Source organism: Neolamprologus brichardi, chromosome 20 (genome assembly GCF_056152115.1).
Source record: "Neolamprologus brichardi isolate AB-2024 chromosome 20, ASM5615211v1, whole genome shotgun sequence".
NCBI lineage: Eukaryota > Metazoa > Chordata > Actinopteri > Cichliformes > Cichlidae > Neolamprologus > Neolamprologus brichardi.
Window position 1 is genome coordinate 11,458,258 of NC_142123.1, and position 25,881 is coordinate 11,484,138.

Here is a 25,881-nt window from a genome sequence, read left to right on the forward strand (position 1 = left end):
TTAGCTCAATTTGAATTTGATGGTAGCAACACATCTTTAAAAAAAAAAATAAAAGGAAAGAAAGAAAGTTGGGACAGGACCATGTTTACCACTGTCTAGCATCCCCTCGTGTTTCAACAATAATCTGCAAACATATGGGAACTGAGGAGAGCTGCTGCTGGATGTTGGGGAGAGGAATGGGAGAGGAATAAGCAGTCCCATTCTTATCTCATGGAGGACTGTAGCCTGCTCAACAGTTCTCGAATTTCATTGTCATTTTCATTTCCACTTTGTCTCAGTCCATTTTAAATGAGCGTTGGCCCTGAGGAGACAACAGAGCTTCTGGATCACGTTCATATGATTTCCATGTGTCAATTTCAATGTCATCACCATTTTTAGTACCACTTTCTCTTCCAGACCTTTATTGGCCCCATCCAAGCTGTTTTGAGACCTGTTGCTGACACCAAATTGAAAATGAGAAAATAAGTCTCAGTTTAAACATTTTATGTTTTCTATGTTCCATTGTGAATGAAACATGGGTTTATGCGATTTACAAATAAATGCATTTGGGGTTTTTTTTGTTTTGTTTTTTTTTGTTACACAGCATCCCATACATTTTTTAAACTGGTGTTCTTTCTCTAACTGAAGCGCATCTCTGATGTCTCAACCACTGGTTTGTAATAAAATGTATCTTTGGAAGTGACCACAGCATTTAACATGGGCACATATGCCATCAAGCAGCAGTGAATTCCCAGCTGGTCACACCTTTACCATTTTCCTCTTTCCTGACTCTCCCCGTTTCCCAGCTATACTCACTTCTATCCAAACGAAGACCAAAAAAAAATGCCAAAAACTATAAACATAACTATAAATGAATTACCTAACTTTATATTTTGAGACTATCATAATCACTGGAATGACTCACTGATATTTGGCAACTCTCACTGAAAACCAGAAAGTATTTCCAAAACCCTAATAGCATAATCCAAGGCTTCAAATAAAGGCTTCGAGGATTTTGCTTCAGCGACCCAGGTGGTACCCAAGATGCTGCTAGTTTACACTTTAGTACTGCCACTCTCCAAAGTTCTCCATCATAACCTCGTAGGGCCTTTGAAAACCTCTACTCCAGACTTATAGGAAGAGTATTTTCACCAGGCTCTGTGAGCATTTTCTGCGTTGGCTGTTCTGTATTCTGTGATAACCTCGGCTCTTGATTCTTATTAAAGGAATCCAATTTATTTGAGTAAGAATGATTTCTCAGGTTTTAATTAATAAAGGGATTAAATCTATCCAGAAAATCTAGGATTCGACATTTGTTCCCCTTATTACTGCCAAGACTGTCACATCAGTCATTACTCACTAATTAACAGCTCACTAATTACTTTCACTTGAGTCCTCTTATTACATTAGAGTGATGAGGTCCAGCTGAAATTTATTTCCTGTCATAATATTACATTCCAGCTAATCACATGATGTTTTGACCAACATCCTTCACAGATGAGAACCATACTTGCTGTTAATTTCAGTCACATTATACTACAATGCATCTATATAGTGAAGTCATGCTACAAGGCTCAGTGTTCACAGTCACTATTAGCCAGAACTGTAGGCCGAGTCCAGACTTCCTGATAAACCACCAGCATTTCAGTGCCACGAAACAACAAAAATAAAGACATCCATGTGTAACAATGCATTATTTCTCCTAAGGAGAATGTAGATGAACATTATGTGAACTGTATTAAAAATAAACAGGTAATCACAGCCATCCATTAAAAAGCAAAAATGTGGGGTTTCATTATAACGCAGACGGTGTTAACAGAGTCACACGGTGTTCTTGCAGCCAGTGTAAAAAGAGCACAGTGACACTCACTCCATCCTTCAACAGCCAGTGTTAGTGTACGAAACTGAACACACACTACCTAAACACCCAATTTCCCCTCGAAATACCAGGCAGTGTTCATAATCAGGTTAGACAGATATGACGGTTTGCCTTTTATTGTTTGACCATGAAAATGGTCAAATAATTCAATTTTTTGAATCGGCAGGCAATTCAAATATCAAACCATATCAGTCTAACCTACGTCTGCATGCACACACACAAGCAGATGCCATTCCCCGAAGCAGTGTCAAGACTCATGCTGCTCACCTCGTTGTATTTCGCACAGTTTTTGAAGACCAGGCGCATATTGGACACAAACTCCTGGACAGACTGGTAGTACTGGGAATTCCGCAGCTGCAGCTTCTTCTTCACCTTCTTTAGGTCCATAGGCTGCTTGATTATCTTGTAATAGTTGGGTACCTAAAAAAGCAGGTCAGATAACATCTCAAATGATTTCACATGACTCCAAATATTTTTCTTTTGGTGAGACGTAAACAACGTTTTTAGATTGTAAAGATTTTAGAATTTAGAGATTTCCCCAATCCCCAACAGCAGATCAGACGTTTAGAAACAAAGATGCATTTAAACACTGTCATAACCCACAACTGTGGTAGCAGTAAATTGCAGCCATGCTATAGTGCAGTCCAATATAAATGGGCATACAGCAAAATGAAACCCATTATTAGCACAGCATGTTTGAGTAACTTATACAGAATACATGCCAAAGAACATGTGAAATAATACGGTACAAGTACGTTACTTTACACAAACTTGTGTGGATTTTGATATCTGTCGCAGGAGATCCTACCCTTTGGACCTAGTGTCGTAACTTCTACATTTCTAAAATTCTAAGGACAAGAAAGAGCAATGAGAGGACCACCTCAGTTTTTAGATGGCATCTGGCCATGAAAATCAAAATACCATTTCACTTTTAAAATGTTAAACTTTTTCTTTCAGCATTTCTGCCTGTATTTGCAGCTTGACAGTAAGGACAGGTACGAAATGTGAGGCGAAAGCAAAGAGGAAGATGTGCAAAAGGCAGGTGGCTGGGACATATAAATGCTGTGGTCACATTGGCATGTGCTGCAAACCACCAGAACACAGGAAGATCCCTCCCGAAGAAGCAGTTAAAAATATAAAAGGTGGTTCTATATGTGGTAATAAGAGCCTGACAAGAACAGAAATTTTTCAATACATCAGAAAAAAATTTTAAGAAAAAAAATTTTTTAAGCAAAAAAGTGGGGTAAGTGTATCCACTGAGACCACAAGCTACTGTTAGTTCTACAGTAATCGGACATTTATTAATTTAGGAAGAAAAACAGAAAATACAGGAGTTAATGTCAAACAACACACGAAATGAGGAACAATTAAATTTTGCTAACAACACAAGGAAGTAGAATCTTCACAGCAGCAATGGTGGTGCAGCACAGCTGACAGTGCTACTTACAGAGCTAGGAACAGGTTCCCTAAAGCCCACGCTGAGCTCATGACAGAAGATGTACAGCAGGAGGCGTTCACATTTCTGAGGACATAAGAAGAGAGAATTAGTTGCCTTGTATCAGTCACGTCAATGTGGATTACTGTGGTTGTTTTACTGACCCTTTGGTCCTCAGCACTCAGGCTCTGCTCTCCTTTGCCCTTCCTGCTATCATCACAGTACTCTATTTCAGGGTTGGTTATACTCCGACAAAACGTGCAGAGAAAGTCGCCCCTGTGACACACAAATAACACACAGCACATTCAGAATCGTATGGAAGTGTGTTTGGGGGTTTAAAGAGATCAACTTGTCTGCTCGTATCACAGCCTGTGACTATTATTTGGGTATTATATTACTAATGTCTTTTTTTTTTCTGTTGCATCTGTGACTTCCTGAAATCCACCCAACTACTTTTTAGTTTATTGTCCTTTTGAAGATTTATTGCATCTATGTTTCACAGAGTGACCTTGTAAAAATAGGATTTTAATCCATAGCATTTGGGAGATCTGTAATCTTTTTTTAGGGGACGTCCAATCAATAAAATAAAATAAAACTCCATTGTAATCACTTACTTTGGAAATATTTTTATGGTGGGTACATGGCATTTCATGTGAAACACTTTGGGGCACCGGTCACAGCACAGCAGATCACCGCCATTGATACAAACAGCACACCAGTCTTCATTTGGGTCATCCTCTTTCCCTTCAACATTCCCGGTTCCAGTAGAAGCCTCACTCCTTTTGGTTTCTCCCCCCTTATTTGAGTTTCCATTAGTGAGTGGAGCGACTGTCGTGGTGCTGCTGCTCTCTGTGGATGACGAGGTAGTGGAGGTCATTGTGGTTGTGGAAGAAGATGATGCGGCAGTACTGGAGTCATTGAGTCCAGAACAAGGTGTCTCAGACTGAGGTTCCGTTTTGATGCGCTCGCCTAGAGCCTTGAGAGCGTCTTGGCCTGCAGATACAGCTCCCACTACAGGATGGGGGCTGTTCTCTGGACTGCTCATCTTCAGGGGAAAAGCACACACAAAGCAGTGTTTTAACGATAACAATGTTTGACAAAATAAAGACACTACTCTAACTAAATACAGCTTTGTCAACAGTGTTATCATATCACTTTCTGTTGAATTTGCAGTGCTGTACTGCAATATGATCTTATCACATTACAACTGTATATATCATACCATGCAGGCACTCCTTCCAGCATCTTTGCCCCGCTCTGTCTTCAGAGAAGAAGCTGGACAGCTATAGCTGTCATCTGTACCAGGCTCCTGCTTCACCGTCACCTGCTCCACTGCTGCTCCACCTCCTGGCCCTCCCCTTCCTGCAGAACTACAGCTGAAACAGATAAAAACAAACCAAATTATCATGCTTCCTCATTTATGATATATAATTGACTTATTATGAATAAACCTGCATAACTGGAAAAGAACATGAATTTTGTTCTGACTCAGTCGTTTTTGTGAAGCACTATTTTTAATAGGTAGGCTTGAGAGGGTTATTTCATTTGAAATAACTTTTATTTGTTCTGCACTCTTATTTTTTCTGTCCAAACAAACCTTTCTATTAATAAATGCAGAACAAAAACGCACGATTTCTGAATCAGAAGTATGGAGATACAAGAAGGAAAATGCAAAGTTGTCTGACTCCTGTTCCAGACCACATACAGTTCTCATGTTAAGATGTAAATAACATAGCAAAGATTAAAATTACAGTTGCCAAATTTAACATCAAATTTAACAGTGAAAACGCTGTGACATAGAGCACCTTTAATACATCTTGCCTAGGAGAAGCAAAGACTTCCTGAAATCCTGGATCTACAGAGGAGACACACTACTTGTTTTCTGGTGATACTCTGATAGGAGCATCATCTTATAGCAAGTTGACTGCAGCTCAGACTTTCAACAGGTGACTAAATCAGCCAGTAAGATGTATTTGTTTTAATGTGGTTGTGTTGTCAGCATTTCAAAGATGCTAAATAGTCCTTCAATTAGTTTTAATACATTTGTCTGAATCTCAGCACACAGCAGACTCCTGTACACTCATCCTGTGCATTCATCCTGTTGCCTCCATCCGCACTAAAATCATCAGTGTGCGAGCATTTCCACTGATTGCCCAAGCTATAACAGAAACACCGCTTAGCTTGAAAGATGAGATGGTACAAAGAGTAGTTGCTATTTTTCCTCCACAGTTTTCTTTCTCCATCATTTTTACAGAGGTAGCTTTTTTATTGCATCAGCCAAAATCCACAATTCTACTTCACATCTTTGTACAAACAACAACTCATCAAGCATTGTTGACTGTTCTGTTCAGTCATTTTCTTTACAAAGCAATTTATCACTCCCATTTATCAGGACATTTTCTCCTGAGTGAATGATGTTGCCATAAAACAGAAACAATAGTCATACATGCACAGCAGATTTTTACTTAAGCTCGTCACAGCATCAGGATTCAATCTTAATCTAAACGACCCCTTTTTGTATCTAAGCTGGACCGGTTTAGTGTTGATTAGTCCAATTACTCTTGAGCTGATTATTGCACATATAAAAAGCATTTTCCCACACAGTTCTTTCAATATTAAAATAATATCACAATATATTCATATTGTAGATCTTATATCATTATATTATAGCTACAGATGTAAATGATATAAATGAAATATTTTACATTATTATGGATCCAACACTATGGTAAAGGTCATGGAAACACTTGTAAATCATTTCTCCTTGCTAATAAAATTTTGGCTTATGTTGTCTTACCTGCCCCTGCTGCCTGTGCTGGAGTTGCTGGAAGGCCGTGCTGGCGTATGGGAATTAGACACACCTGCAGACATAAATGAAACGAGGAACAAAACATCCATGATCACCTCTTTCTCTGGGTACACATTAAAGCTCTTCAACATGTACACAGTACTTAAGCAGGGAAAGAAAAGAAAGAAGAAGAAAAAAATCAGTGTCACTTAGATCAAAGGCTAAAAATCCAAAGCTATTATGCCGTCTGAATATCCCATAGACTGTATGTGATTTAAAACTGCAACAATGTTACAAATAAAACATTAAATGATATTTTAAAAAGACATGCTTTTTCAGTAATCCCAGTCTTGATATACCCGTGTGGATACCTGAAGATCCAGGAGAGTGTGTGGATAGTCCGGGTGAGGGGTTCATGTCCACTGAACCCAGCTGAAGCTTGCTGGCTGTGATCCCGCGATACATAAGGTCTCCAAGGTAGTTGGTACCTGCATCCTCCAACTACAAAAAAAAAAATAGAGTGATAGAGAAAAGTTAGTGAAGAGGCCAAAAATAAAAAATAAACAAATAATGAAATAGTGACATCCAACCAAGATAAACACCACCAGCTACAGACACATGTAATCCCAACTCACTTTACCATTCCTGGTCACATGACACATTTTATGTAACTATACAAATTTACACATTGCTTATCATGTTTTCAAATATCTAATTTATGATTTTTTTTAAATCTAAGCTTCACAGATATTAAACATCTTTCAGTGCTAGTGATTATTGTTGGGTCTGTGTTTCCACAAGCCCCGCTGGTTTAGAGACTTATTCATCATGAAGAAACAAGACAGTCAGCGATCGATCAATTTACTTGCAAGGGAGGCCTCGTTGGTGTCTACCACAAAATGACCCCAACGACGGCCTCTGCTCGCTGCCTTTTATTGGGAAAACAGTTCACACAATACACATCACAGCAAAAGCACCGCCCATGTAAAACCCCCAAATGGTTACAAAGACAAGGCACTATGCGTGTGTATGTGTAAACATCTGTATGCATGTGAGAGTGTGTGTGTGTGTGTGTGTGTGTGTGTGTGTGTGTGTGTGTAAGAATGTGTGCGTGTGTATGTGTGTGTGCGCGCGCATGTGCAAGAATGTGTGTGTGTGTGTGTGTGTGTGTGTGTGTGACCTCCTGCTGACCAAAAGGGTCATAAAAGCAGGAAGCAACATCACAAGAAACAGATCTTCCAGATAGGATGTGCCTGTGATAAAACACTACAGCCCCCACCCAGAACTAGAGATGGACCGATCCGATATTACGTATCGGTATCGGTCCGATACTGACCCAAATTACTGGATCAGATATCGGTGAGAAATAAAAAATGTAATCCGATCCATTAAATATCAAAAAAACACCTCACAAAACTTGCTACACGGCTTAACTCGGCTCATAACCGTAGTCGCAGCAGTATGCATCACGTGATAGAGCGGCTGTGTGTATTTGTAGCCTCACTAGCAAACCAGCATTTCCAGCACCAGTAAAGCAAGTGTGTAAGTTCATCTCTGAATGTTTGTAAAGCATTCCCGCGTTAAGCTTAGTAACCGATATATGGAGCGACTGCCTCTCTCTCTCTCTCTCTCTCTCCTGCTGCTACTTCAATCCTGAAACTGCTTAATGATCAGCTGATCGGCTTTTCTGTTGCGAGTCAGTCTCTCTTCTTAGTTTTTGGCCCACTTCTCACCAGAAAGAGGAAACCAGCGGCTGAACAACAGCAGCACGTTTAAGCTTGATAAGCTGTTGTTAGAATTTATTTAATATTACTTTCAACACCAGGATCTTTTTCTATGCAGCTGACGGCTGGTAACTGTGCAGGGGCGGATCTAGCAAAGTTTAGCCAGAGGGGCCGATAGGGCATGAACAGGGAAAAGGGGGCACAAAGACATACTTTTCTTTCTTATTCTCATTTAAAATGTCTAGCTTTTAATAAATAATTATCTGACTCTTACACCCAAAGTTTTAATCTGATGTAAAATATATAGAAGTCCATTACTGTATATAGTAACTGTTAAGTCTAATATACCCTAGTAAGCTATACTACTTTTTCCTTTGGGAAGATACCATCTGTGCAGTCTGCAATTCTGTTGAAGAAAGATGTTGAATCTATTTAATATTTCTTGAAAAATAATTTATTTCTGTGCATTTTCCCCCTGCATCAAATGAAATTTGATTACAACGATTAAGCATCATAAGGTGGAGGGTGGTTCCCTTTTTTTTTTGCTGGGAGTTTGCAACCCTATTAGTTAGGTTGCTTAATATTTCTGCTAAGTACTCTTTAAAATACCAGAATAGGGAGGATGGAGTAGGTTTAAGTTTATTAGATTGATCAGTGTTGCTGAACTATGAAATATTTTGGGCGCAGTGTATTTTTTACATACAGGTATAACAGAATAGCTTTAGTGTTGTTATTTATTTAAACTTGAGTATAAACTTATACAAAATGCAGCAAGATATTAAAAAACAGCTTTATTGATTAAAAAACACACTATATCGGATTCATATCGGTATCCAAATTTATGATATCGGTATCGGTATCGGACATAAAAAAGTGGTATCGTGCCATCTCTACCCAGAACCTCGAGAATCTGGGTGAATGAATTCCTTTCATCACAGAGTTAAAATAATGTAGAGATGGTAAGCATAAAAATGACAACATTTAACAATTCACTCTAACAATTATACAACCAGAAAACAACATATACAGACTTTATACATTTTAATATTTATTGTGCAACTATTTGCCTTTTTTAGTGCTGCGATACACAATTTCCTAACAAAGAGTTAACACATTTTATATAATTTATACTGATTAAAAAAAACAATGTAATGAAATGTAATGTAAAGAAATGTTGATTGTTAATCAATTTTATTTTGAAAACTGAACAACAATAAAATGTGCTTACCTGAATGGGAGGGATCTCAGGTACGCAGGGCAGGTTCTCGGGATTGGTGACGGATGGGATGAGCTCAATAGGACCCATGGCAGGGTTTACAGGGCTACGGTGTGCGTGGGCGCCGGCCATACTAGCACTGGTGGGACTCGTGGGATTGGCATTATGCAGGGATGCAACCGGAAAAGGTCCTGCATGCCCTGGATTAGAATGCTACATGGAAAAAGAGAAGGGAAAGTACAGAGGAAAAGGAGGGAGGAGAGGAGGGAAGCAGGTCACTCACTGAGGTTTAAATAAGAAAAAAAGAAATCTTTGTTGTGCAAACAACATTCCTGCATCATCATGCATTTGAATGACCACACATGCTGCACAAGACAAATTAATGACAAAGTAAGAAAAAAGTGCCAAACCCCTGATTGTAGTAAGAAACGAAACCTTTGGTGGCTCATCTCAGATTCTATAGACATCTGGACACAAAGAAAAGGGGGCTGGATATAGTGGAGCTTCTCTTACCTAGTCGTGCATGCAGGCAGCAAATGTACATTTTTATATTGTACAGTAAATGGTATTCAAGCAAATTCATGTGTACAGATACACTGGCGAGGTAGTGTTAAGCAGAGCTGAAGAAGTCCTTTGCAGCCTTCTCTGGAACAACAGTTTCAGATTTCCTTTTCAAGGAATTATTAATAATGTGTTTGGATGTTATACTTTATCAAATTTAATTTTCATTTGTGTGTAGAAAATTGAATTTAAAAATTCATTTTTCCATAATAGCACAGCTAAATTTGAAATTAAAACCTGAATAACAAACAGTTTTAAATGGACTTTATATAATAACCCTGGCTTAATTATTCTAAAAAGTCAATTTACTGCATTCATTTCAGGACAAAAAAAAAAAACGTTTCGCTGCTTTTCTGAATGAATAAGATTGTTAAATTTACGAGAAAAGGTTTTACATGTGTATCTGTTAAAAATCTAATGTGTTCCTTTCCTTGTGGCTTTTCAACCTTCTCTAAAAACCCAGTTATACCCTGCAATGCGTGCATCATATAGATTTCAATTTACAGGCTTTTTTGAGTTTTATTATTTATAATTTTATATTCAATTTTATTTTCAGTTCAAGGAAATCTACTGTTAAAGAGCAGTTCATTGCTCATTGTTCATTGCAGGGAGGCTGCAGGTAGAGAGGCAGGGTACACGCTGGACAGGTCTGTGACAAGCTAATACAGAGGGACAGGTGATCTTTCACTCACATCACACCTACTGGCAGTTTAGAATCGCCAATTAACCTAATATGCATGTGGGAGGAAGCATGAGTGCGCAGAGGAAACCCAAATTGACACAAGGAGAACATGAAAACTCAAAGTGCTAACCACAATGCTACACTAGTAGCATCTCTTAAAGCCAAAGTCAAAGAAGTAATTCAATAATTTCCTTACTTATTCGTGGTCTTAACATCGACCACAATAACCACAATTTTGGTCACAATCCAGCAGCTCTACTCACAACTAAATAAGTATTTATGTAGGGCTTTAAATCCAACATCATCCAACAGCAGATTTCTTATTTTTAGGAGACAATAATCTTTTAATTAACAAAAATTGACGAAAATAAATGTCAATTGTCTCCTGAAGGTGAATTCCTTGTGCTTCTATAAAATACGTTATGCATTTTAGCAAACAAGGAAAATAAATATTACATTTAATAGTGCACACATATACACACAACACTTGCTTTTGAATTTTGCTAAAACCTTAACACTTACAGAGTTTACATTTCTTAAATTAACGCCACTATTCACCCAGATAAGCTTTAGTTATTCTGTTAAAGTCATACATGAAAGCAGATGGCAGAAAATACACATCTAACAGCCCGTTTCCCTCACAAGAACCTTTGTTGAGACTTCAATCTTGTTTCCAGTGTTAACTGCAGAGACTGGCATCGTGACTAAAAGGTGTCATCACATCACAAATCGGCCAAGTACACAATATATCAAGTCTGGTGTCTGAAACCATTGAAGTAACAATGCAAGAACGGGATGAAGTGAATTTGGATTCAAAAAAAAGAAAAGGAAAAAGTTGTCCGCTCTCTTTGGGCTCATCTGGTTAAATGATGATTATACAAAAATAAATAAATAAAAAATCTGACATTCACAGATAGTATCCTTATCTTCTATATGGCTTGCTTATAATTTGATAGATTACAAAAACTTTTGTTTGCCCCACAATAAAAAAAAGAAGTAGCATCTGTGAAATTATGTCCATTTTTATATTAGTGGGTGACATAAAAATGAAGAGATTTCTATGTAATGTGATCAGTGGAGTTTGCAGTGTAATTAGATTATTAATATTTCATATTCTTACATGAAAATGGTAGTTACATTTTTCTAATTCAGTTTCTTCTTGCACATACTGCAAATTGAACTTCAGCTTTGATTAAATGATGTAATTTAACCATGCTACTATTAGAAGAGTGAAGATAGATGGCAGCACCATCGGCTGTTAATTTAAAATGAATATGCATCTATGAATCTATGACTTTTACGAAAATACTGGCGGTTGCCAGTGGTACCCCTCAGACTTCTATGAACTTCAAAATCTTACATCAGCTTGTTCTAAAGTTATTGCATTCATGAGATTTGGTGACTTGCTGATCTAGAGGCCCAGGTCACTGATATTCAAACTAGTCAGAGATTTTTAGTAGACACACCTTAGGCATCAATTTCAAACTCATATGTCATTTCGTTCTGGAGTTATCACATTCACTAACTTGGGAGTTCATGAGGCAGACCCGCCAGGGTGACAATAATAACCCATTAGCTTAACGAATGAGAGGTACAAAGACACCCATCAAGATCAGTCTAAACTCAGACTGATAAAGGTGGGGCTGATGTTTTCTTCGGTAAAGGTTGAATCTGGACAAACACCCATAAATGTATTGTGCAGGAAGTCCTGATAGTGTCCTATAGAAAAAACGCTGAGGTTAATGAGGTTAATAATGTTTGAGAAAATTAAAAATTATTAACCTCAAAAATGCCTTTATTTCTTTAATACTAGACTTTCTTACTTACACTCCTACACTACATACACACACTCCAATTTATTAGGTGCTCAGGCAAGCAGACCTGACCACCTGGTAGATAGGTTGCAACAGCAGAGCACACTGGATGCCACTCCTGTCATGTCCTTGCAGGGCCCCCCCCCCAAATACTTTCTTAAGTCAGCTATCAGGCTGCTTAATATCAGCCTTGCTCTGTGTATCTATACACGAACGGTATTAAGAATGGCATTTTTGGTCAAACAGCTGCTTACCAGTCACATTTAACAAATTAATCTAAATGTGCCTTACATAATAAACACCTGTTCAGCTATTTCCATGTAGTGAAACTAGAGTGTTTTGTACTGACCTGTCTCTGTAGCTGCGGCTGCATCATCGTAGGATACTGCTGTCCATTATGTCTCGGCTGACTGGTGGGCATTCGACCCGGCGATGGGCCAGGTAGACGCATATGGTGTGAGGAAGGGTACAATGGGGGGCCCGGCCCCCCATTCATACCCCCAGGCCCTCTTGGTATCTGCTGCATACTGATGAGTCTTGGGGGCTGGTGGAAAACAAAAACAGAAACCTTACAGACATATTCGACTCCTGTTCTAGCAAACATGGTTGCCAGGGTCATGTCAATGATGATGATTAATGCTCATATGACAATCACTTCAATCATTTATTCTATGGAGACACTTCAACTACTACAGCTTCTCAAACTTCTAGAATTCTACTTGTTCCCAACAGGAAACATGTTTTTGAATTAAGTCTCACTGAACTTTTTCGTTTAAGTAAATGTTTTTTGCCAGATTTGAAGCCAATAAAAGTATTTAAGAGGTATTGCAGCATCCATCCACACTGCTGACTCACAGGTTTAGTAACACATTATTTTTTGCTACACTAGATTTACAGTTTATTCCAAAATGGCACCTTAGCTGGGAATGATTTCATACCTGCTGCTGAACCATGGATGGGCCTGCCTGCCTGGATGCGATGCGCATCTGTTGCTGTATTTGCTGCTGGTGTTGCTGCTGTTGTTGGTGGTGCTGCTGCTTCTGGTGTGCATAAGCTGCCTGCTGCATGTGTTGCAGTCTGAGTTGTGCCAGGTTGATCTGTCCTGGGTGTTTGCTGGGGAGACCTTGGACTGGGGATATAGGTGGTCCGCCTACCATCACGGCGCCGGGCGGCTGTGCAGGTGGAGGTGGTTTCTCAATAACCAAATTACCTAAAACAAGAGGATGGAGGTCAGTGAGCTGAATTTAAAGAAGCACACAGAATAAACAATCCCTTTATTTACTTAGAGCAGTGTCTGTCACGTAAAAATAAACAGCTTCTAAGAACATTAGACGAAATATTCACTAGAACAAATCAATACTTAATGCATTGACATGGTAGCTGATGAGGTATAATTCAGGTATACATTTCACTCACCTAGATTAACCACATTTTTGGCCCAGAAGGTGGGGTCACAGAAGAAGCGCACAACTCCGTTGGCCTGGGGTGCTGGCTCCAGTCTAACTTTGAAGAGCTGGCGTAGCTGATACAGGATCTGCATACATTCATGCACACACAGAGAATAATGTTCTTCAGTTACAGAGCCTAACTAAGCAAGCAACAAATATTATGTTTATCAGCAGGTCCTTGGGCAGCATTACTCAACAATCCCACAAATTTATCTCAATTATCACATTTGCTGGCTATCTTGTGGTAGGCGGTTAAATTCACATGGCAGAGCCATCCATCCACATACAAGGGGATTAATTTTGCAACCCTGCAACAGCAGGGTACAACAGGGACAAAATACTCTTCTTAAATTGCTGCATTACATAGAACCACAGGCAATAAAAACACTAACATACAAGCTACCCTACTTATGTTAATTGCAATTCACACGTGATCACGATCATTAGGTCATGTGACTAAAATATTCATTAAAAGAAGATCAAACACTTTATATAGTATGATTCTTTGGATGTATGGGGCTTTGGCATCCGCTTAAAGAGAAGTCCAATGCTATTTCAAGTCTGCTTTGCTCAGGCCATACAGTTAGCTCCACCATCTCCACTGCTGATCATCCGGAGCTCTTGAGAAACATACCAGCCTCTTGCTGTAGAGCAGTGCTGTGCTGCTGCCAGTAGTGATGGCCCAGTGGCAGAAGTTGAGCACATGATGAATCTGTTGTGCCAGTTGGGTAGTGTCTTTATGCTGAGCCACAAGCCTCATACTGCGTTCTTTGGTCACACTCTAAGACAAAAAGAGAGATTATATTGGTTAAGAAATTGCTACTCAAAGAGTCTAAACACTCCAACTGAATGAATAAGTCATGATCAAGCCAAATCTCTCTCTAGGCAAAAATAAAGCACATGCATGGAAAAGGATTAGATTCTTAGATTTGATTAGATTAAAATCTAACAATCCCTGCAGGGAGCCTGGGTTACTGCGGTAGAGTTTAACAGAAAATAGCAAAGAAAAAAATAAGAAAATAGGCACAATACATGAAGTGTAGAAACACAATGTGAAAGAGGTTCCGCCAACAAAATGCTTGCATCTATGAGCCGGGGTCCAGACATAAAAACTATCAAAAAGCCTTTTGCCAACCACATGTCTTTAACTGTGCAATTTCAGTGAAATTACTATGTTTCGGCGCTGTTACAGTGAGTCGCCTGGCACAGCCTGAGCTCTCATAAATTCATTCAAGTACTGCTGCTGTAATTTCAATCCATTCCACCAAACCAATTATGAATTTGCAGCACATTATTAAGTTCTGATCCAGACTGGCTTCCACTAATATTCTCTTACCTCCAACTGCTGCAGCAGAGACTTGCCCTTTTTGTTGATTTCATTTATAAGAGTAAAAACTGCAATTTTGATCTCATGCTCCACCTTCCTGTGTGTCTCATTAAGTTCTTTTAACCTGGGTTAAGGTAAGCAAAAAGAGGACACAAATGATTTACATAGAAATACCAGACAGAAGTATATACATCCCCCAACTGTGTCAACAGGTAGCACTGGTTATGAAAAAGTCGCACCTGCTTTGCACCTGAGAGACAGAATAATGGACAAAGTTCTTCTTTTCCTGTAATTTGGCCATAGTGGTCTCAATGATGCTTTTATGGTTCTGGAAAGCCTCTTCCAGAAACTGGTACCTGGGAGTTGAAACATAACATCAGAAAAAAAAATATAAGAACAAATGACACAGTACTCAAAGAACACCAAATCGTACACGCACAAAATAAGGGTTCATGGCAGGTTGAACCACCATGAACCATGTTTACTTGTCGTTCTTCTTGGCTTACTGCACCCTTAAAGTGAATTAGCAAGACATGTGCTCAGAGCTCATCAGAAGAAGCCAGAGACGCTGACTGTTAGGTTTATATTTTGGATTGTCATTTATGCTTAGAAATATATACTCATATATGCTTAGAGTTATATAATCAATTGCATATTGATAGGATGTCTGATCCTTAGTAGTCTGCAAAGACTCTGTGTACCTTCCACAGGGTTCTGACATGCACACACATCCTAAGGTCATGAGAGAGGTCATACCTTCTCTTACTGATTTATGGTATAGGGGGACACCTACTCTGTATATGTTTAAGTATAAGAGCCCTTTGTTTAGGTGGACCGCTGGACTCCTGGCACCAGCTTTGGGGAGCATGCTACACATGCTTAGATTTCCCCTTGTGGGGAAAATTAATTTATTAATTAAGTTATTCTATTCATGTTTTCATGTCCTGTTTTATGACCACTGACATTAAAAGTATCACTCCTCATTCACCAGTGGCTGCCAGCAAAGTAGGCAATCATTCTTAAACCTTAGTGTGCTGGGTTACTGCAGTAGCCCAATGTTAGGATTATTGGGGTAAAAACAAAAACACACTGTGCAATAAGTCACACAAGATAGAGACAATTTACCACATAAGAAAGCTGAAAGACAAGCAGCTGACAGATGAAAAAGGCATGTGCATGCTGAGCTACCTGTGCTCCTTGTGCTCCAGCAGCTGGCAGTCCCTACAGGTTAAAGTGTCACATGTCTCACAGAAAAGCTTCAGTGGCTCCTGCTTGTGGATGGGGCAAAAAACAGGCCTCTGTCCTGAGGTGCTGACAGACTCTGTAAATTCACACCAGAAGAAGACATCATGAACACTCAGGAAAATAATGATACTGGCAAGGAGTGAAAATGACCACATGGAAAAAAACAAACCAAAACAACACAACTCAATTGAAGCTCAAACAAGACTGCAAAGAAAGAGAAAATAAGACAGAAGCTATAAGAAAATTAGAGATTGGATCCTGTCTCCAGCCTGAGGGGTTCCATCTAATCAATGAATCTGCAGCACTATTACCATGGCAACAACCAATCAGCTTTACCACAGACACTGCATCTCAGCTACTGTTTGTCTCGTTCAGTCTTTTGTAATGTTAGCCTCACTAAGCAGCAGCCAAAACTTCACTGTAAGAGTCGGAGTCTTACCAGACGCAGCATCAGCATCCTCCTTTGTACGAATTTTGTGGTCCTTTGTGATTTTCACCCTCTGGTGGGCCTCCACACAGGTCTTACACAGCCACTCTCCACACTCCACACAAAACCCTATGGTTCCTGCATTGTCCTCACAACTTGTGCACACCTTGGAAAGACAACACCAATTAGCACCTAAAACAAAGTATCAAAATATGGTGATATCATACTAACATCATAATCTAGTCTTTTTTTTTTTTTAAACACCGTTTTGTAACAATGTAACATTCTGTGCTACCAAAAAAATAAATAAATAATCCACCATTATAAAACATATTTTGACAAAGCATGAACTATAGCAAATACACCAAAGATATATTAATACAGAATTATTCTCACAGTCACTCTGTTTTGTAGGTAACTGGATAAAACTGGCAATAGTTTACAATTTATTTTTCTAACACTAACATTAAAAATAAGTGAAGGTTTAATCTTGAAAAAGTGTGAATTATACACAACTCTAAAATGTGTTGGGGTATTTAATTCTGAAATGTTGTGGGTCATTTTAGTGGGTCACGAGGTGCAGGAGTGTGGTTTTACTTGCAGCAGTAAAAGAAAACCAATGAATTCAAACAATATTCGGCTTCTTCACTGCAACATAAATCGGCATTTTTAAGTTTTAAGGATGATCTGGTAGTCAAATTTTAAGCTGATGCAGATGTTTTCAAATAATTTAGCCAATAGCTGATTTTTTTTTCTGTTTATGTGCTTTTTTCTTTTTTTTGTGTCATCACTGAAAGATACTCTCATTTGTTTTGACAAATAAATGAAAATTAAAATAATATGATTACAACTAAGTCTTCCACATTAGCATACTGGCAAAATTCCTGCTTGAAGAATCTAAATGACTCTTCGAGACTTGTTTTGGGAGACTGAACTAATGCCATTTTCATATGTTTTTAACGGCACAAGGATGGAAAGCTGGAGTGAAATTAGAACCTTAGGTATAATCCAAGGTATAATCCAGATAAAAATTACCTCGTTTTGATAAGCCATTTGCACTTCCGCGGATCATGTAATGTGCCTCAGTTTTGTCACTTTTGCCAGTTTAAAACAAGAACTAAATAGGATCATTCTGATTCACGTACAGACTTTTAAATATTACCAAACCCAGATTACAAGTACTTTAACTTGAACGCATCTATTTTGTCATGATATGTACAGGACATGTATCAGTTTGACATTCTTGTAACACTGTTTAAGAGTTCTAGTTTTCTTTCTTGACAACCTTTTGATTTTGTCTTTGGTTTATTTTTTCTGTTGTAATCCAGTCTGAATCAGGGATTATGGTAATCCTTGATATTCTGGATCACAATAATTATTATCCTGTTCAAACTAGAGATTTGATATGGATTAAAACAAAATTAGCTGGGTTACCTGATCCTATCTGATTACATGATCCTGTTGTTCCTTTGAACTAGATTTTAGGATTTGATCCTGTCTGATTGGATTAATACTACCAGATTACTTTTGAACAACTGGACCCTGATAGGGAAAATTTAAAATCCAGCTGATATTTACAACTTCCCTAACATATAAAGATAAAGCTTCTGAAAGGAGCCTTGGTGTTTTTACTTGGCTTTTATCATGTCACAGGTCACAGTGTGGAGTTTGCATGTTCTCCCTCTGCCTGCTTGGCTTTCCTCAAATTTCTTGCCACCGTCCAAAAACACGTGCGTTAACTGGTTAACAGTTAACTGGAAATTCTGAAATGGTTGCAAGTGTCAATGTGAGCATGGATGATTGAATGATCTCTCTCTATTAGTGATGTGATAGACTGATAACCTCTCTAGGGTAAATCCTGCCTCACACCCAGTGCCAGCTGGGACAAGTTCAAGCTCCCCCACTTACAACCCCAAATTGGATAAGTGCTAAAGCAGATGAACATTCACAAAGGATTTAAAATAAAAGCATAATAGAAGGTACCATCGCAGCCCACAGTTCTTCAGGAACAGGTTTATTGTCTCACAAAAACTGGTTTGAAAAAAACAAAAACAAAAAAGAAAAGAAAAAATAAATAAATCTCCAAAGTGGGTAACAGACGGTTGAACATTAACTAGAACCAGAAGAACAGGTGTCAATTAGGGCTGTGCAATATGACCAAAATCTCATATCCCTATATAAACATTTCTTATCCCAATAATGATGTATATCATAAAGATTTTACATTTTCTGTAAATTCAGTGAATCTTCGGCAACTTGACTTGTATTTTCAGCTGGGTGTCGCGTTCCTGGAGTTGAGTGTTTTGACCGATGCATGAAACTATATATTTTTAGACACAAGTTCTAACAACGGCTATTTTCTTTGTGAGTATTTATTACACGGCGTGTTGCGGGGAAAAGCCTGTTCTAACATTTGAGTCTAAGGTTTCTTTTTTTACCACCTGACAGCTCTTTTTTGCTTCTCATCCGTAAACTCTCTCCATGCTCTTTCAGCTGATACTTTCGTAGGTGGTTGAAGAAGTTTGCCGTGTTTGAGTCTGTGGTGGGGACCGGTTTGTGGCATCATTTGCATAGTACAGTTTTCTTGTCCGTGTCAGACTTTTCATTACCAAACCATGTCCATGCTACAGAGGTAGCCCCTCATTTCGAAATAAAGTTCTCGATTTGGTTTGACTGGTCCTTCTGTTTGAAGCTACCTGGGACTTCCTCATCATAACTGGCCATGCTGGTATTCTCGATGCCTGCATCCACGTGGTGACTGTAAGTGCCATTTATAGTTACTTCATGTTTTTATTTGAGGTAATTTGTTTGATGAAAATCTGAAATTACCTGAAATTTGATGTTTGAGAATACTGTATTTTGTCATCATTTCAGTTTATTTGGAAAAATCTCAACAGGATCATGAGCTTTATTGTGAAAACCGACACGTAAAACAGTCACTTATCTGTCCATAATGTGGTTATTTTAAATATAAGAGAAAGAGAGAACTTTAATAAATTAATATAGCCACTACAGTGACCATCAAAATGATGAAAAAATATTGCTGTAAACAGTGAATTTTGCAACACCACAAAATAAACAATAGCGTATAATATGAAACAATAGATATTTAATATCGTCATCAGATATATATCGTCATATCGAGCAGCCCTAGTGTCAATGTATATAACTTTAATGAACCTTAACTATCCTTCTAGTCACAAGAATTTTTTAAAGCCATGCCATTTACTGCACAACAGCAATCAGATGAACTCATTGGATTTTGGTAAATGACAGCAACCTTAAGTGGATATGCTAGCCTGGAGATTTACAGTCTGCAACTCTTAAACAGAGCACGTCTTGATCTGTGTGACTGTTGCTTGGCAGCCACCTCAGAACTGTTTACAGCTACTTATGTGACATTTCCAACTATTTATTGATAAACATAAATGAGCAACTGTGTTTAGAAACTGGAGCTTAGAAAAAGATCAAACATTTTCATACACGACAAACTGAATATGTGCATCCAGTATAGTGCGTGAAGGAGGACTGTACTTGGGACAGTGAGGGGCATGAAATGCGACTGTGATAACATGGGTACTAGGTCGGATAGGAGGGACCTGCAAAAGGAAGAAATCTGTAACTAGTTGGCCCAAATTATTGCTGCAGTGGCAAATGGCTGCCTATGGCTAACTTTTGAATCACGATTCATAGGCAATGGGACAGTGGAACGTGTGGTGGATGTGAAACTGTTTAAACGGACAGGTATGTGGATAGTAGTAGTTATGGTTGAACGATACTGAGATATTTCTGTTATTTTGTTTATCCAAATGGAAACAACAGGAATGAGTTGGTGTAACGAAGGCAACACTGCATAATCAGATGAAAGTTTTTAACTAGTTGTTGTCGAATATGTATTCTTACTCAGATGAACTTGTGGCACAGAATGAGCAAAATATAACATGTTGAATATGGGTCTGAGATACAATCCATTAATGAGTAATGTGTAATGAGTCTATATTATCCATGTTTACCAACTCACTTGAGTTAGTGTTACTGTATGTGCGTGATGTAATTTTCAGTTTTTATATGTTCACAACAAAAAGGACTGGATCCTTTTTGAGATTATTTTAAAGAAATTAAAAATTTCAACCTCAGCTGAGATCTTGCCAAACAGCAGAAAAAAAGTCTTCAAGCACTGGTCCAAATTACAAACAAACCAACCATGTCTACATACCTGTGCAGCTTTTTCATCTGATGTGCTGGTGGCCTCTGTAGTATCTTTGACAAAGTAGTTGTCAATAATATCACTTTGCTTGTAGTCCTGGTGGCAAACTGAGCACCGCATGACATTAACTAAAGACAGAAGAGAGAAAACAAGGAGAGACCAAGGTCAAAGAAAGTCAAACGTTCAAACACTGGACTGCAGATCAGGTCTTAAGCAAAACAAGTGATACTGGCTGATATTTAGGAAGAAAAATGGAAACAAGCCAAAGCAGCAGTCACCATCAAGGACAGGCCCATATCCAATTTATTACCTGGCTTATTAAGCTAAGAAAAGTCCTTTTTCAAATAAAAGGGAATAATAACAGTCCTTCAGCAGACTGTCTTATAATTTCTTTTAGGTGAATTCCTGTTGTTATTATGAATTCTTGGCACACTGGAACATCCATGCCTATTCATGGAAGCTAATTGATTTAGTGCTTGTCTGCAGAAGATTCAAATCTCATCATTCTTGGCATTTTATTAGCATATTAAATCACATGGCCAGAAAACAACGACTGTTCCACTTAATCATTTTATCTGGCTTTGTTGATGGAATTACTGCTATAATCAGATGCCAACAAATAATTAGTTCAGCACTTTCGCACTTAATTTCTAAATCTAATATTAGTCACAAAATGAAACTTAAAATTAATTAGTGTAACATAATACCCCTCCTCTACCTCATAAACCTATAAATCCCCCCACTTTCCCTCAAACCAGCTGAGGTAAAACCAGTGTAAACCGGTTTGAGCTGGTCTACACTGACTTGAACAGCATACGGCCGGTTTGTGTGAGCTCCAGCTGCATGAGTTGTTGTGTGATTGGTTGTGAGAACAGATGGACTAGAACTGTGTCGAGAAACCCACACAACCATACACAAAAGTACACACACAAAAACAAATGCACCACACTGATGTCACTTTGAACTGGACCTCAGCTCCACAACTCTATATATGCATAAACAAGTAGAAGCTTATTTTAAACTGGACAGGGCTCTCTGCTAAAAAAAGAAAAAAAAGCGAGGGGAAAATAAAGTTACAGCATGCTTAAACACACACAGGTTGATTCAACTAATTCAATTAATTATCCAAATCCAAAATTATCCTGCAGAAGTAACTTGCATTAGTAGACAACAACAGGTTAACCACAAGTGATCCTGGCAAAACAGATCCATACCAAGAAGATTAAGTCTGGGTATGAAGCAACGCTGAGCTTAAAAGTCCACATCTAACTTTGTACATCAGATAAAGCATTATTCAGTAACACCGTCAGCTACTTTTGGATATTTCAGTAATTACATCTGCAAGAAGCACTACAACACAGTTCACAACTGTACTGCAGCCCTGACCCTCTGCCAGACTGCAGGTGCTAGCATGTTTTGGCAATGGTGCCATTCAGAGAGCATCGTCTACATGTGCACTGTCAGCAGGGGGCAGTGTTAAAAAAATATTTTGGAAAAACTTTTAATGTTGGCTCGTCTTGTGGTTTTGCTCAGAAGAGCAACAGAGAACAGAGAAGTCATAATGCACCAAGAACTTCTTCGCAGTGAAGTGAAACTAAGCAAGAAAAAACACAGTCCACTGTAATCACTTTCTGATATGTGACTTTTGGCATTTTGGACCTCTTCAATATGAACTTTGCCATCATCATTTTTCCTGGTTGTTTATTTTGTGTTATTTATTTTGAAAACTGCACTCAAGCACATTTGCATTGGCTGCATCCATCACTCTGGAGAGCCTAACACCTACAGACACAAACATAGTTCAGGTCAATTTATCCAACAAGGGTCTGAAATGCAAATGTCTGAAATTATCGGGTCTCATTACTGGGTCTGCCAGCTAACTAGTACATAGTCTGTATCGATATGAGACTAGGGCAACACTCCAGCACAGCCACCATCCTGTGTCCTGCCTCCTTAAAGCTGTATCCAGGCAGCTCACTCACCTAAACAGAGTATTTCCAGTAATGTGTGACCACATCTGAAACAGACCAGACTTTCTTGCTTTGTGCTGGATATGAGAGAGGAAAACTGTGGATACTATCCCAATCTGATTCTCCCAAACTTGTTTCATGTTCATGTGTGAAACAAATTTATAATAAATTACAACAGCTATTACAGCCAACATTATAAATAAGAAGTATAGAGGTTCAGACACAAGAATGAATGAATGAATTCATCAGCATACTTATCTATTAACTTTCCCCACATTAGTGAATTTGACTTCAGAAATAAAATAAGAAGAAGACATGCCAAACCAATTACTCTTTTCTTTTACCCATTGCTTTGAATGAAACCAACCTCACCATTAAGCAAACTGGTGTTGACACTTATTACTAGGACTGCACGATTTTGCATAAAACAAGAATCACGATTTTTTTGCTTAGAATTGAGATCACAATTCTCTCACGATTTTCTTTTCCAGTATAAATATTTATTGCACTTATTAACTGCACATCAACTTTGTAACAGTTGAGACTGAATATAAAAACAATAAATAAACATAAAAACAACAAATGTTTCACATTTTGTCGTTGCCGCAAAATGTTGTACTGCTTGAAATTCCATCTCCACCGTTGCTCGACACTGTGTGTATAGAGCAGGTAGTGCAACAATAGAAAAATAATTGCGGGACGGCACTGTGTAGTGTTTGTCTAGGGTGTTGATCATTTTCCTAAATCCCTCATTCTGCACAGTGTTGATGGGAGCCATATCTTTGGTCAGGTGATAAGTAATAGCCTCCGTAATTTCTTTGTGCCTGCGGGAGTTTGACGGGTATAGGGAAGCGCTGTATAAGGTTCCTGTTATTGATGTTTGGGTGGTTGACCGGGACGGATTTTCTCCAGTCACTTTCTTGTCATCCCTGACGTGCTCTCCGTTGTTTTTTCCCTGCCAATTTTAGCAGCCAGCTTCTGTATCACTTGGTATAAGGCTCCGCCCTTGTCATTTGTTGAGCAGGAAGAGTGAGCGCTTGTTTTCATGCAGATTACGTCCCGGATCAAATTGCGGTACAATCGTCTTCGTCTTTTTTTTTTTTTTTTTTTTTTAAATCGTTGTCATTTGGAAATGAGATCGCACATAAGTATGAATTGAGATCGTGATTTTCTAACGATTAATCGTGCAGCCCTACTTATTACTATTGTTATTATAATAACAAATTCATAATAGATTTTGAAACTTTATGTTTAGGTTAACTGTATCAGACTGGAAGCATCTGTTTTCTTCCTGTATGTGTAATTTACTACAGCTACAGTTAAACAAGGTGATCAAAAACAAGGTGATCTGTTTTAAGCAAGTTTTGTCGTTTAACAATATCTTGTACCACCGATTCTGAACTTTTAAAATCTCTACCCCCTGCATATACTGTAACCTCTACATACATACAAGAGCGTTTGGACAGCATAACTACCCCTAAAAGGCAATGCCTAAATTAAAACTTTGATCTTTTATGACGTTTTTATAAAAGCACGCTTTTATTACAATATACTGATGTCAGCCTGCTAAATGTAAAAATAGTCATATTCATGAATCAGGCCCTATGGGTAACCCTGCGCACAAAAAGTGCAGATCTTAACAAATCACTGTGATAACAATAGACAACAACTGATTCATACAGATTCTGCATGACCTTTCATATGAGATAGTTTGCTGATTACTTAATATGGTTTCTTGAAATTTTCTTTCAAGTTCAACTTTGACCTTCTGCGCAGACAATTAAGGTCAAATCCTTAGCTAACCTAGATACTCATGTCCCCCAAGGCTTAGTATATTGTTGTGAAGTTTGAAGGCGATCCATCAAGAACACTGGGTAAGACATTTAACCAATTTTCACATTTGGTGTGATCTTGACCCACTTTAAATAACCTCACGTTGGTATCTGCCATCAGACAAAATTTGAAAGTGAGTGAAAAAAAGAGAAAAACTATATTCTTGACGGACTCACAGATGAACAAATAGAACCAATCACATAATTATTTTCTTTGTGGGATAATAAACAAAAATAAAAAAACAAATACTAGCTTATAGTAGACAATTTTAAACATTAAGAGCAAAACTGAAATCATCTGGATATTAACTGAACCAAATGGAACAAAAAAAAAAAACCTGAAACTAAAAATCAATAAAAAAAATTTTTTAAAAAAACACTACAACAACAAAAAACCCTCTTCAGCTTTGATCTCTTTAAAAAACTGTTTTGATGCAATGTAATAACCTCAAAATTTATAAAATATTTGGTAGTTAGTAAGAATTTTCCCTGCAACCACTGAGAGCAGAGAGTTCATTATCCATCACTGAACCTGGCTCAGTGCTGTAACTGGGGCTGGGGGGACATTTGTAATGTTTTATATATTAATATCACATGAATCAATGATTAAAATCTGGTTACTAAGAAACTTTTTACAGGATGCCCCTCTTAAAGTGACAGTCGTCACTCTGAGACATGCCTATACTGCACCACTGAACATGCACTTAAATCTCTCAATAGTTCCTCCTGTTCCGGACAGCAGAAAGACAGTAGAAGGAGCTAAAATAGGGCCTCCCCCTAACAAAAAGGGTTCTAAGAACTGTAACCATTCCTAGTTCCTCCAATGCACAGACACAGAAATTTGTGTGGGGGTGGGGGGGTGGGGGGACGACACTTCCTCCACATGCTATAAAACCTTTTCTTAACACAAGGTCTAAAAGGCACCATATGTTAACAAGGGGAAGCAACCCTGCTTTGTTTTCCTAAACACCAGCCCAGGTATGACTGAGTGTGGCAGCTAGAGTCACAAAAGGAACATTCAGGACTGAAAATATAGAAGTCCCACTGAACAACAGTATATTCCCTGATGAGTGAAAAGCCATGTGATACAGAAGGCAATATTAGGGTCACTCCTAAAAACAGAACTTAAACAATGTGATATTAAAAATGACTCAAGAAAAAAAAGACTTTGGTGACAGGTATTATAAGAGATAAAACTGTGCTCACATAGCTAAAGATAAATAAAGAATTATATGAGTATAACTTGTAAAGTCTTTTGGATGAAGCAAGAAATACAACAGTTGTCTAGCATAGACTGACAGGAAAGTGATTGGTTTAGTTATACACTCTATGGACAAAAGTATTGGA

General features: G+C 38.3%; 1 protein-coding gene across 3 annotated transcripts in view; it reads right to left on the reverse strand.

Moving 5' to 3' along the window:
* trim33 (tripartite motif containing 33) overlaps positions 1-25,881 on the reverse strand; it is a 30,475-nt gene that overhangs the window by 1,966 nt on the left and 2,628 nt on the right. For 2 of the 3 annotated variants that reach the window (XM_087833387.1, XM_087833388.1), the window contains exons 2-19: positions 20,742-20,860; positions 16,538-16,691; positions 16,042-16,174; positions 15,093-15,209; positions 14,863-14,977; positions 14,161-14,307; positions 13,495-13,612; positions 13,017-13,288; positions 12,428-12,622; positions 9,432-9,488; positions 9,034-9,234; positions 6,453-6,582; positions 6,091-6,154; positions 4,516-4,669; positions 3,908-4,338; positions 3,458-3,569; positions 3,306-3,380; positions 2,126-2,278 (exon numbers count right to left, since the gene is read on the reverse strand). In XM_087833387.1, coding sequence (XP_087689513.1) covers positions 2,126-2,278; positions 3,306-3,380; positions 3,458-3,569; positions 3,908-4,338; positions 4,516-4,669; positions 6,091-6,154; positions 6,453-6,582; positions 9,034-9,234; positions 9,432-9,488; positions 12,428-12,622; positions 13,017-13,288; positions 13,495-13,612; positions 14,161-14,307; positions 14,863-14,977; positions 15,093-15,209; positions 16,042-16,174; positions 16,538-16,691; positions 20,742-20,860 — 2,747 coding nt within the window. The remainder of the gene's footprint in view (positions 1-2,125; positions 2,279-3,305; positions 3,381-3,457; positions 3,570-3,907; positions 4,339-4,515; positions 4,670-6,090; positions 6,155-6,452; positions 6,583-9,033; positions 9,235-9,431; positions 9,489-12,427; positions 12,623-13,016; positions 13,289-13,494; positions 13,613-14,160; positions 14,308-14,862; positions 14,978-15,092; positions 15,210-16,041; positions 16,175-16,537; positions 16,692-20,741; positions 20,861-25,881) is intronic. The other variant, XM_087833389.1, reaches the window with a different exon arrangement.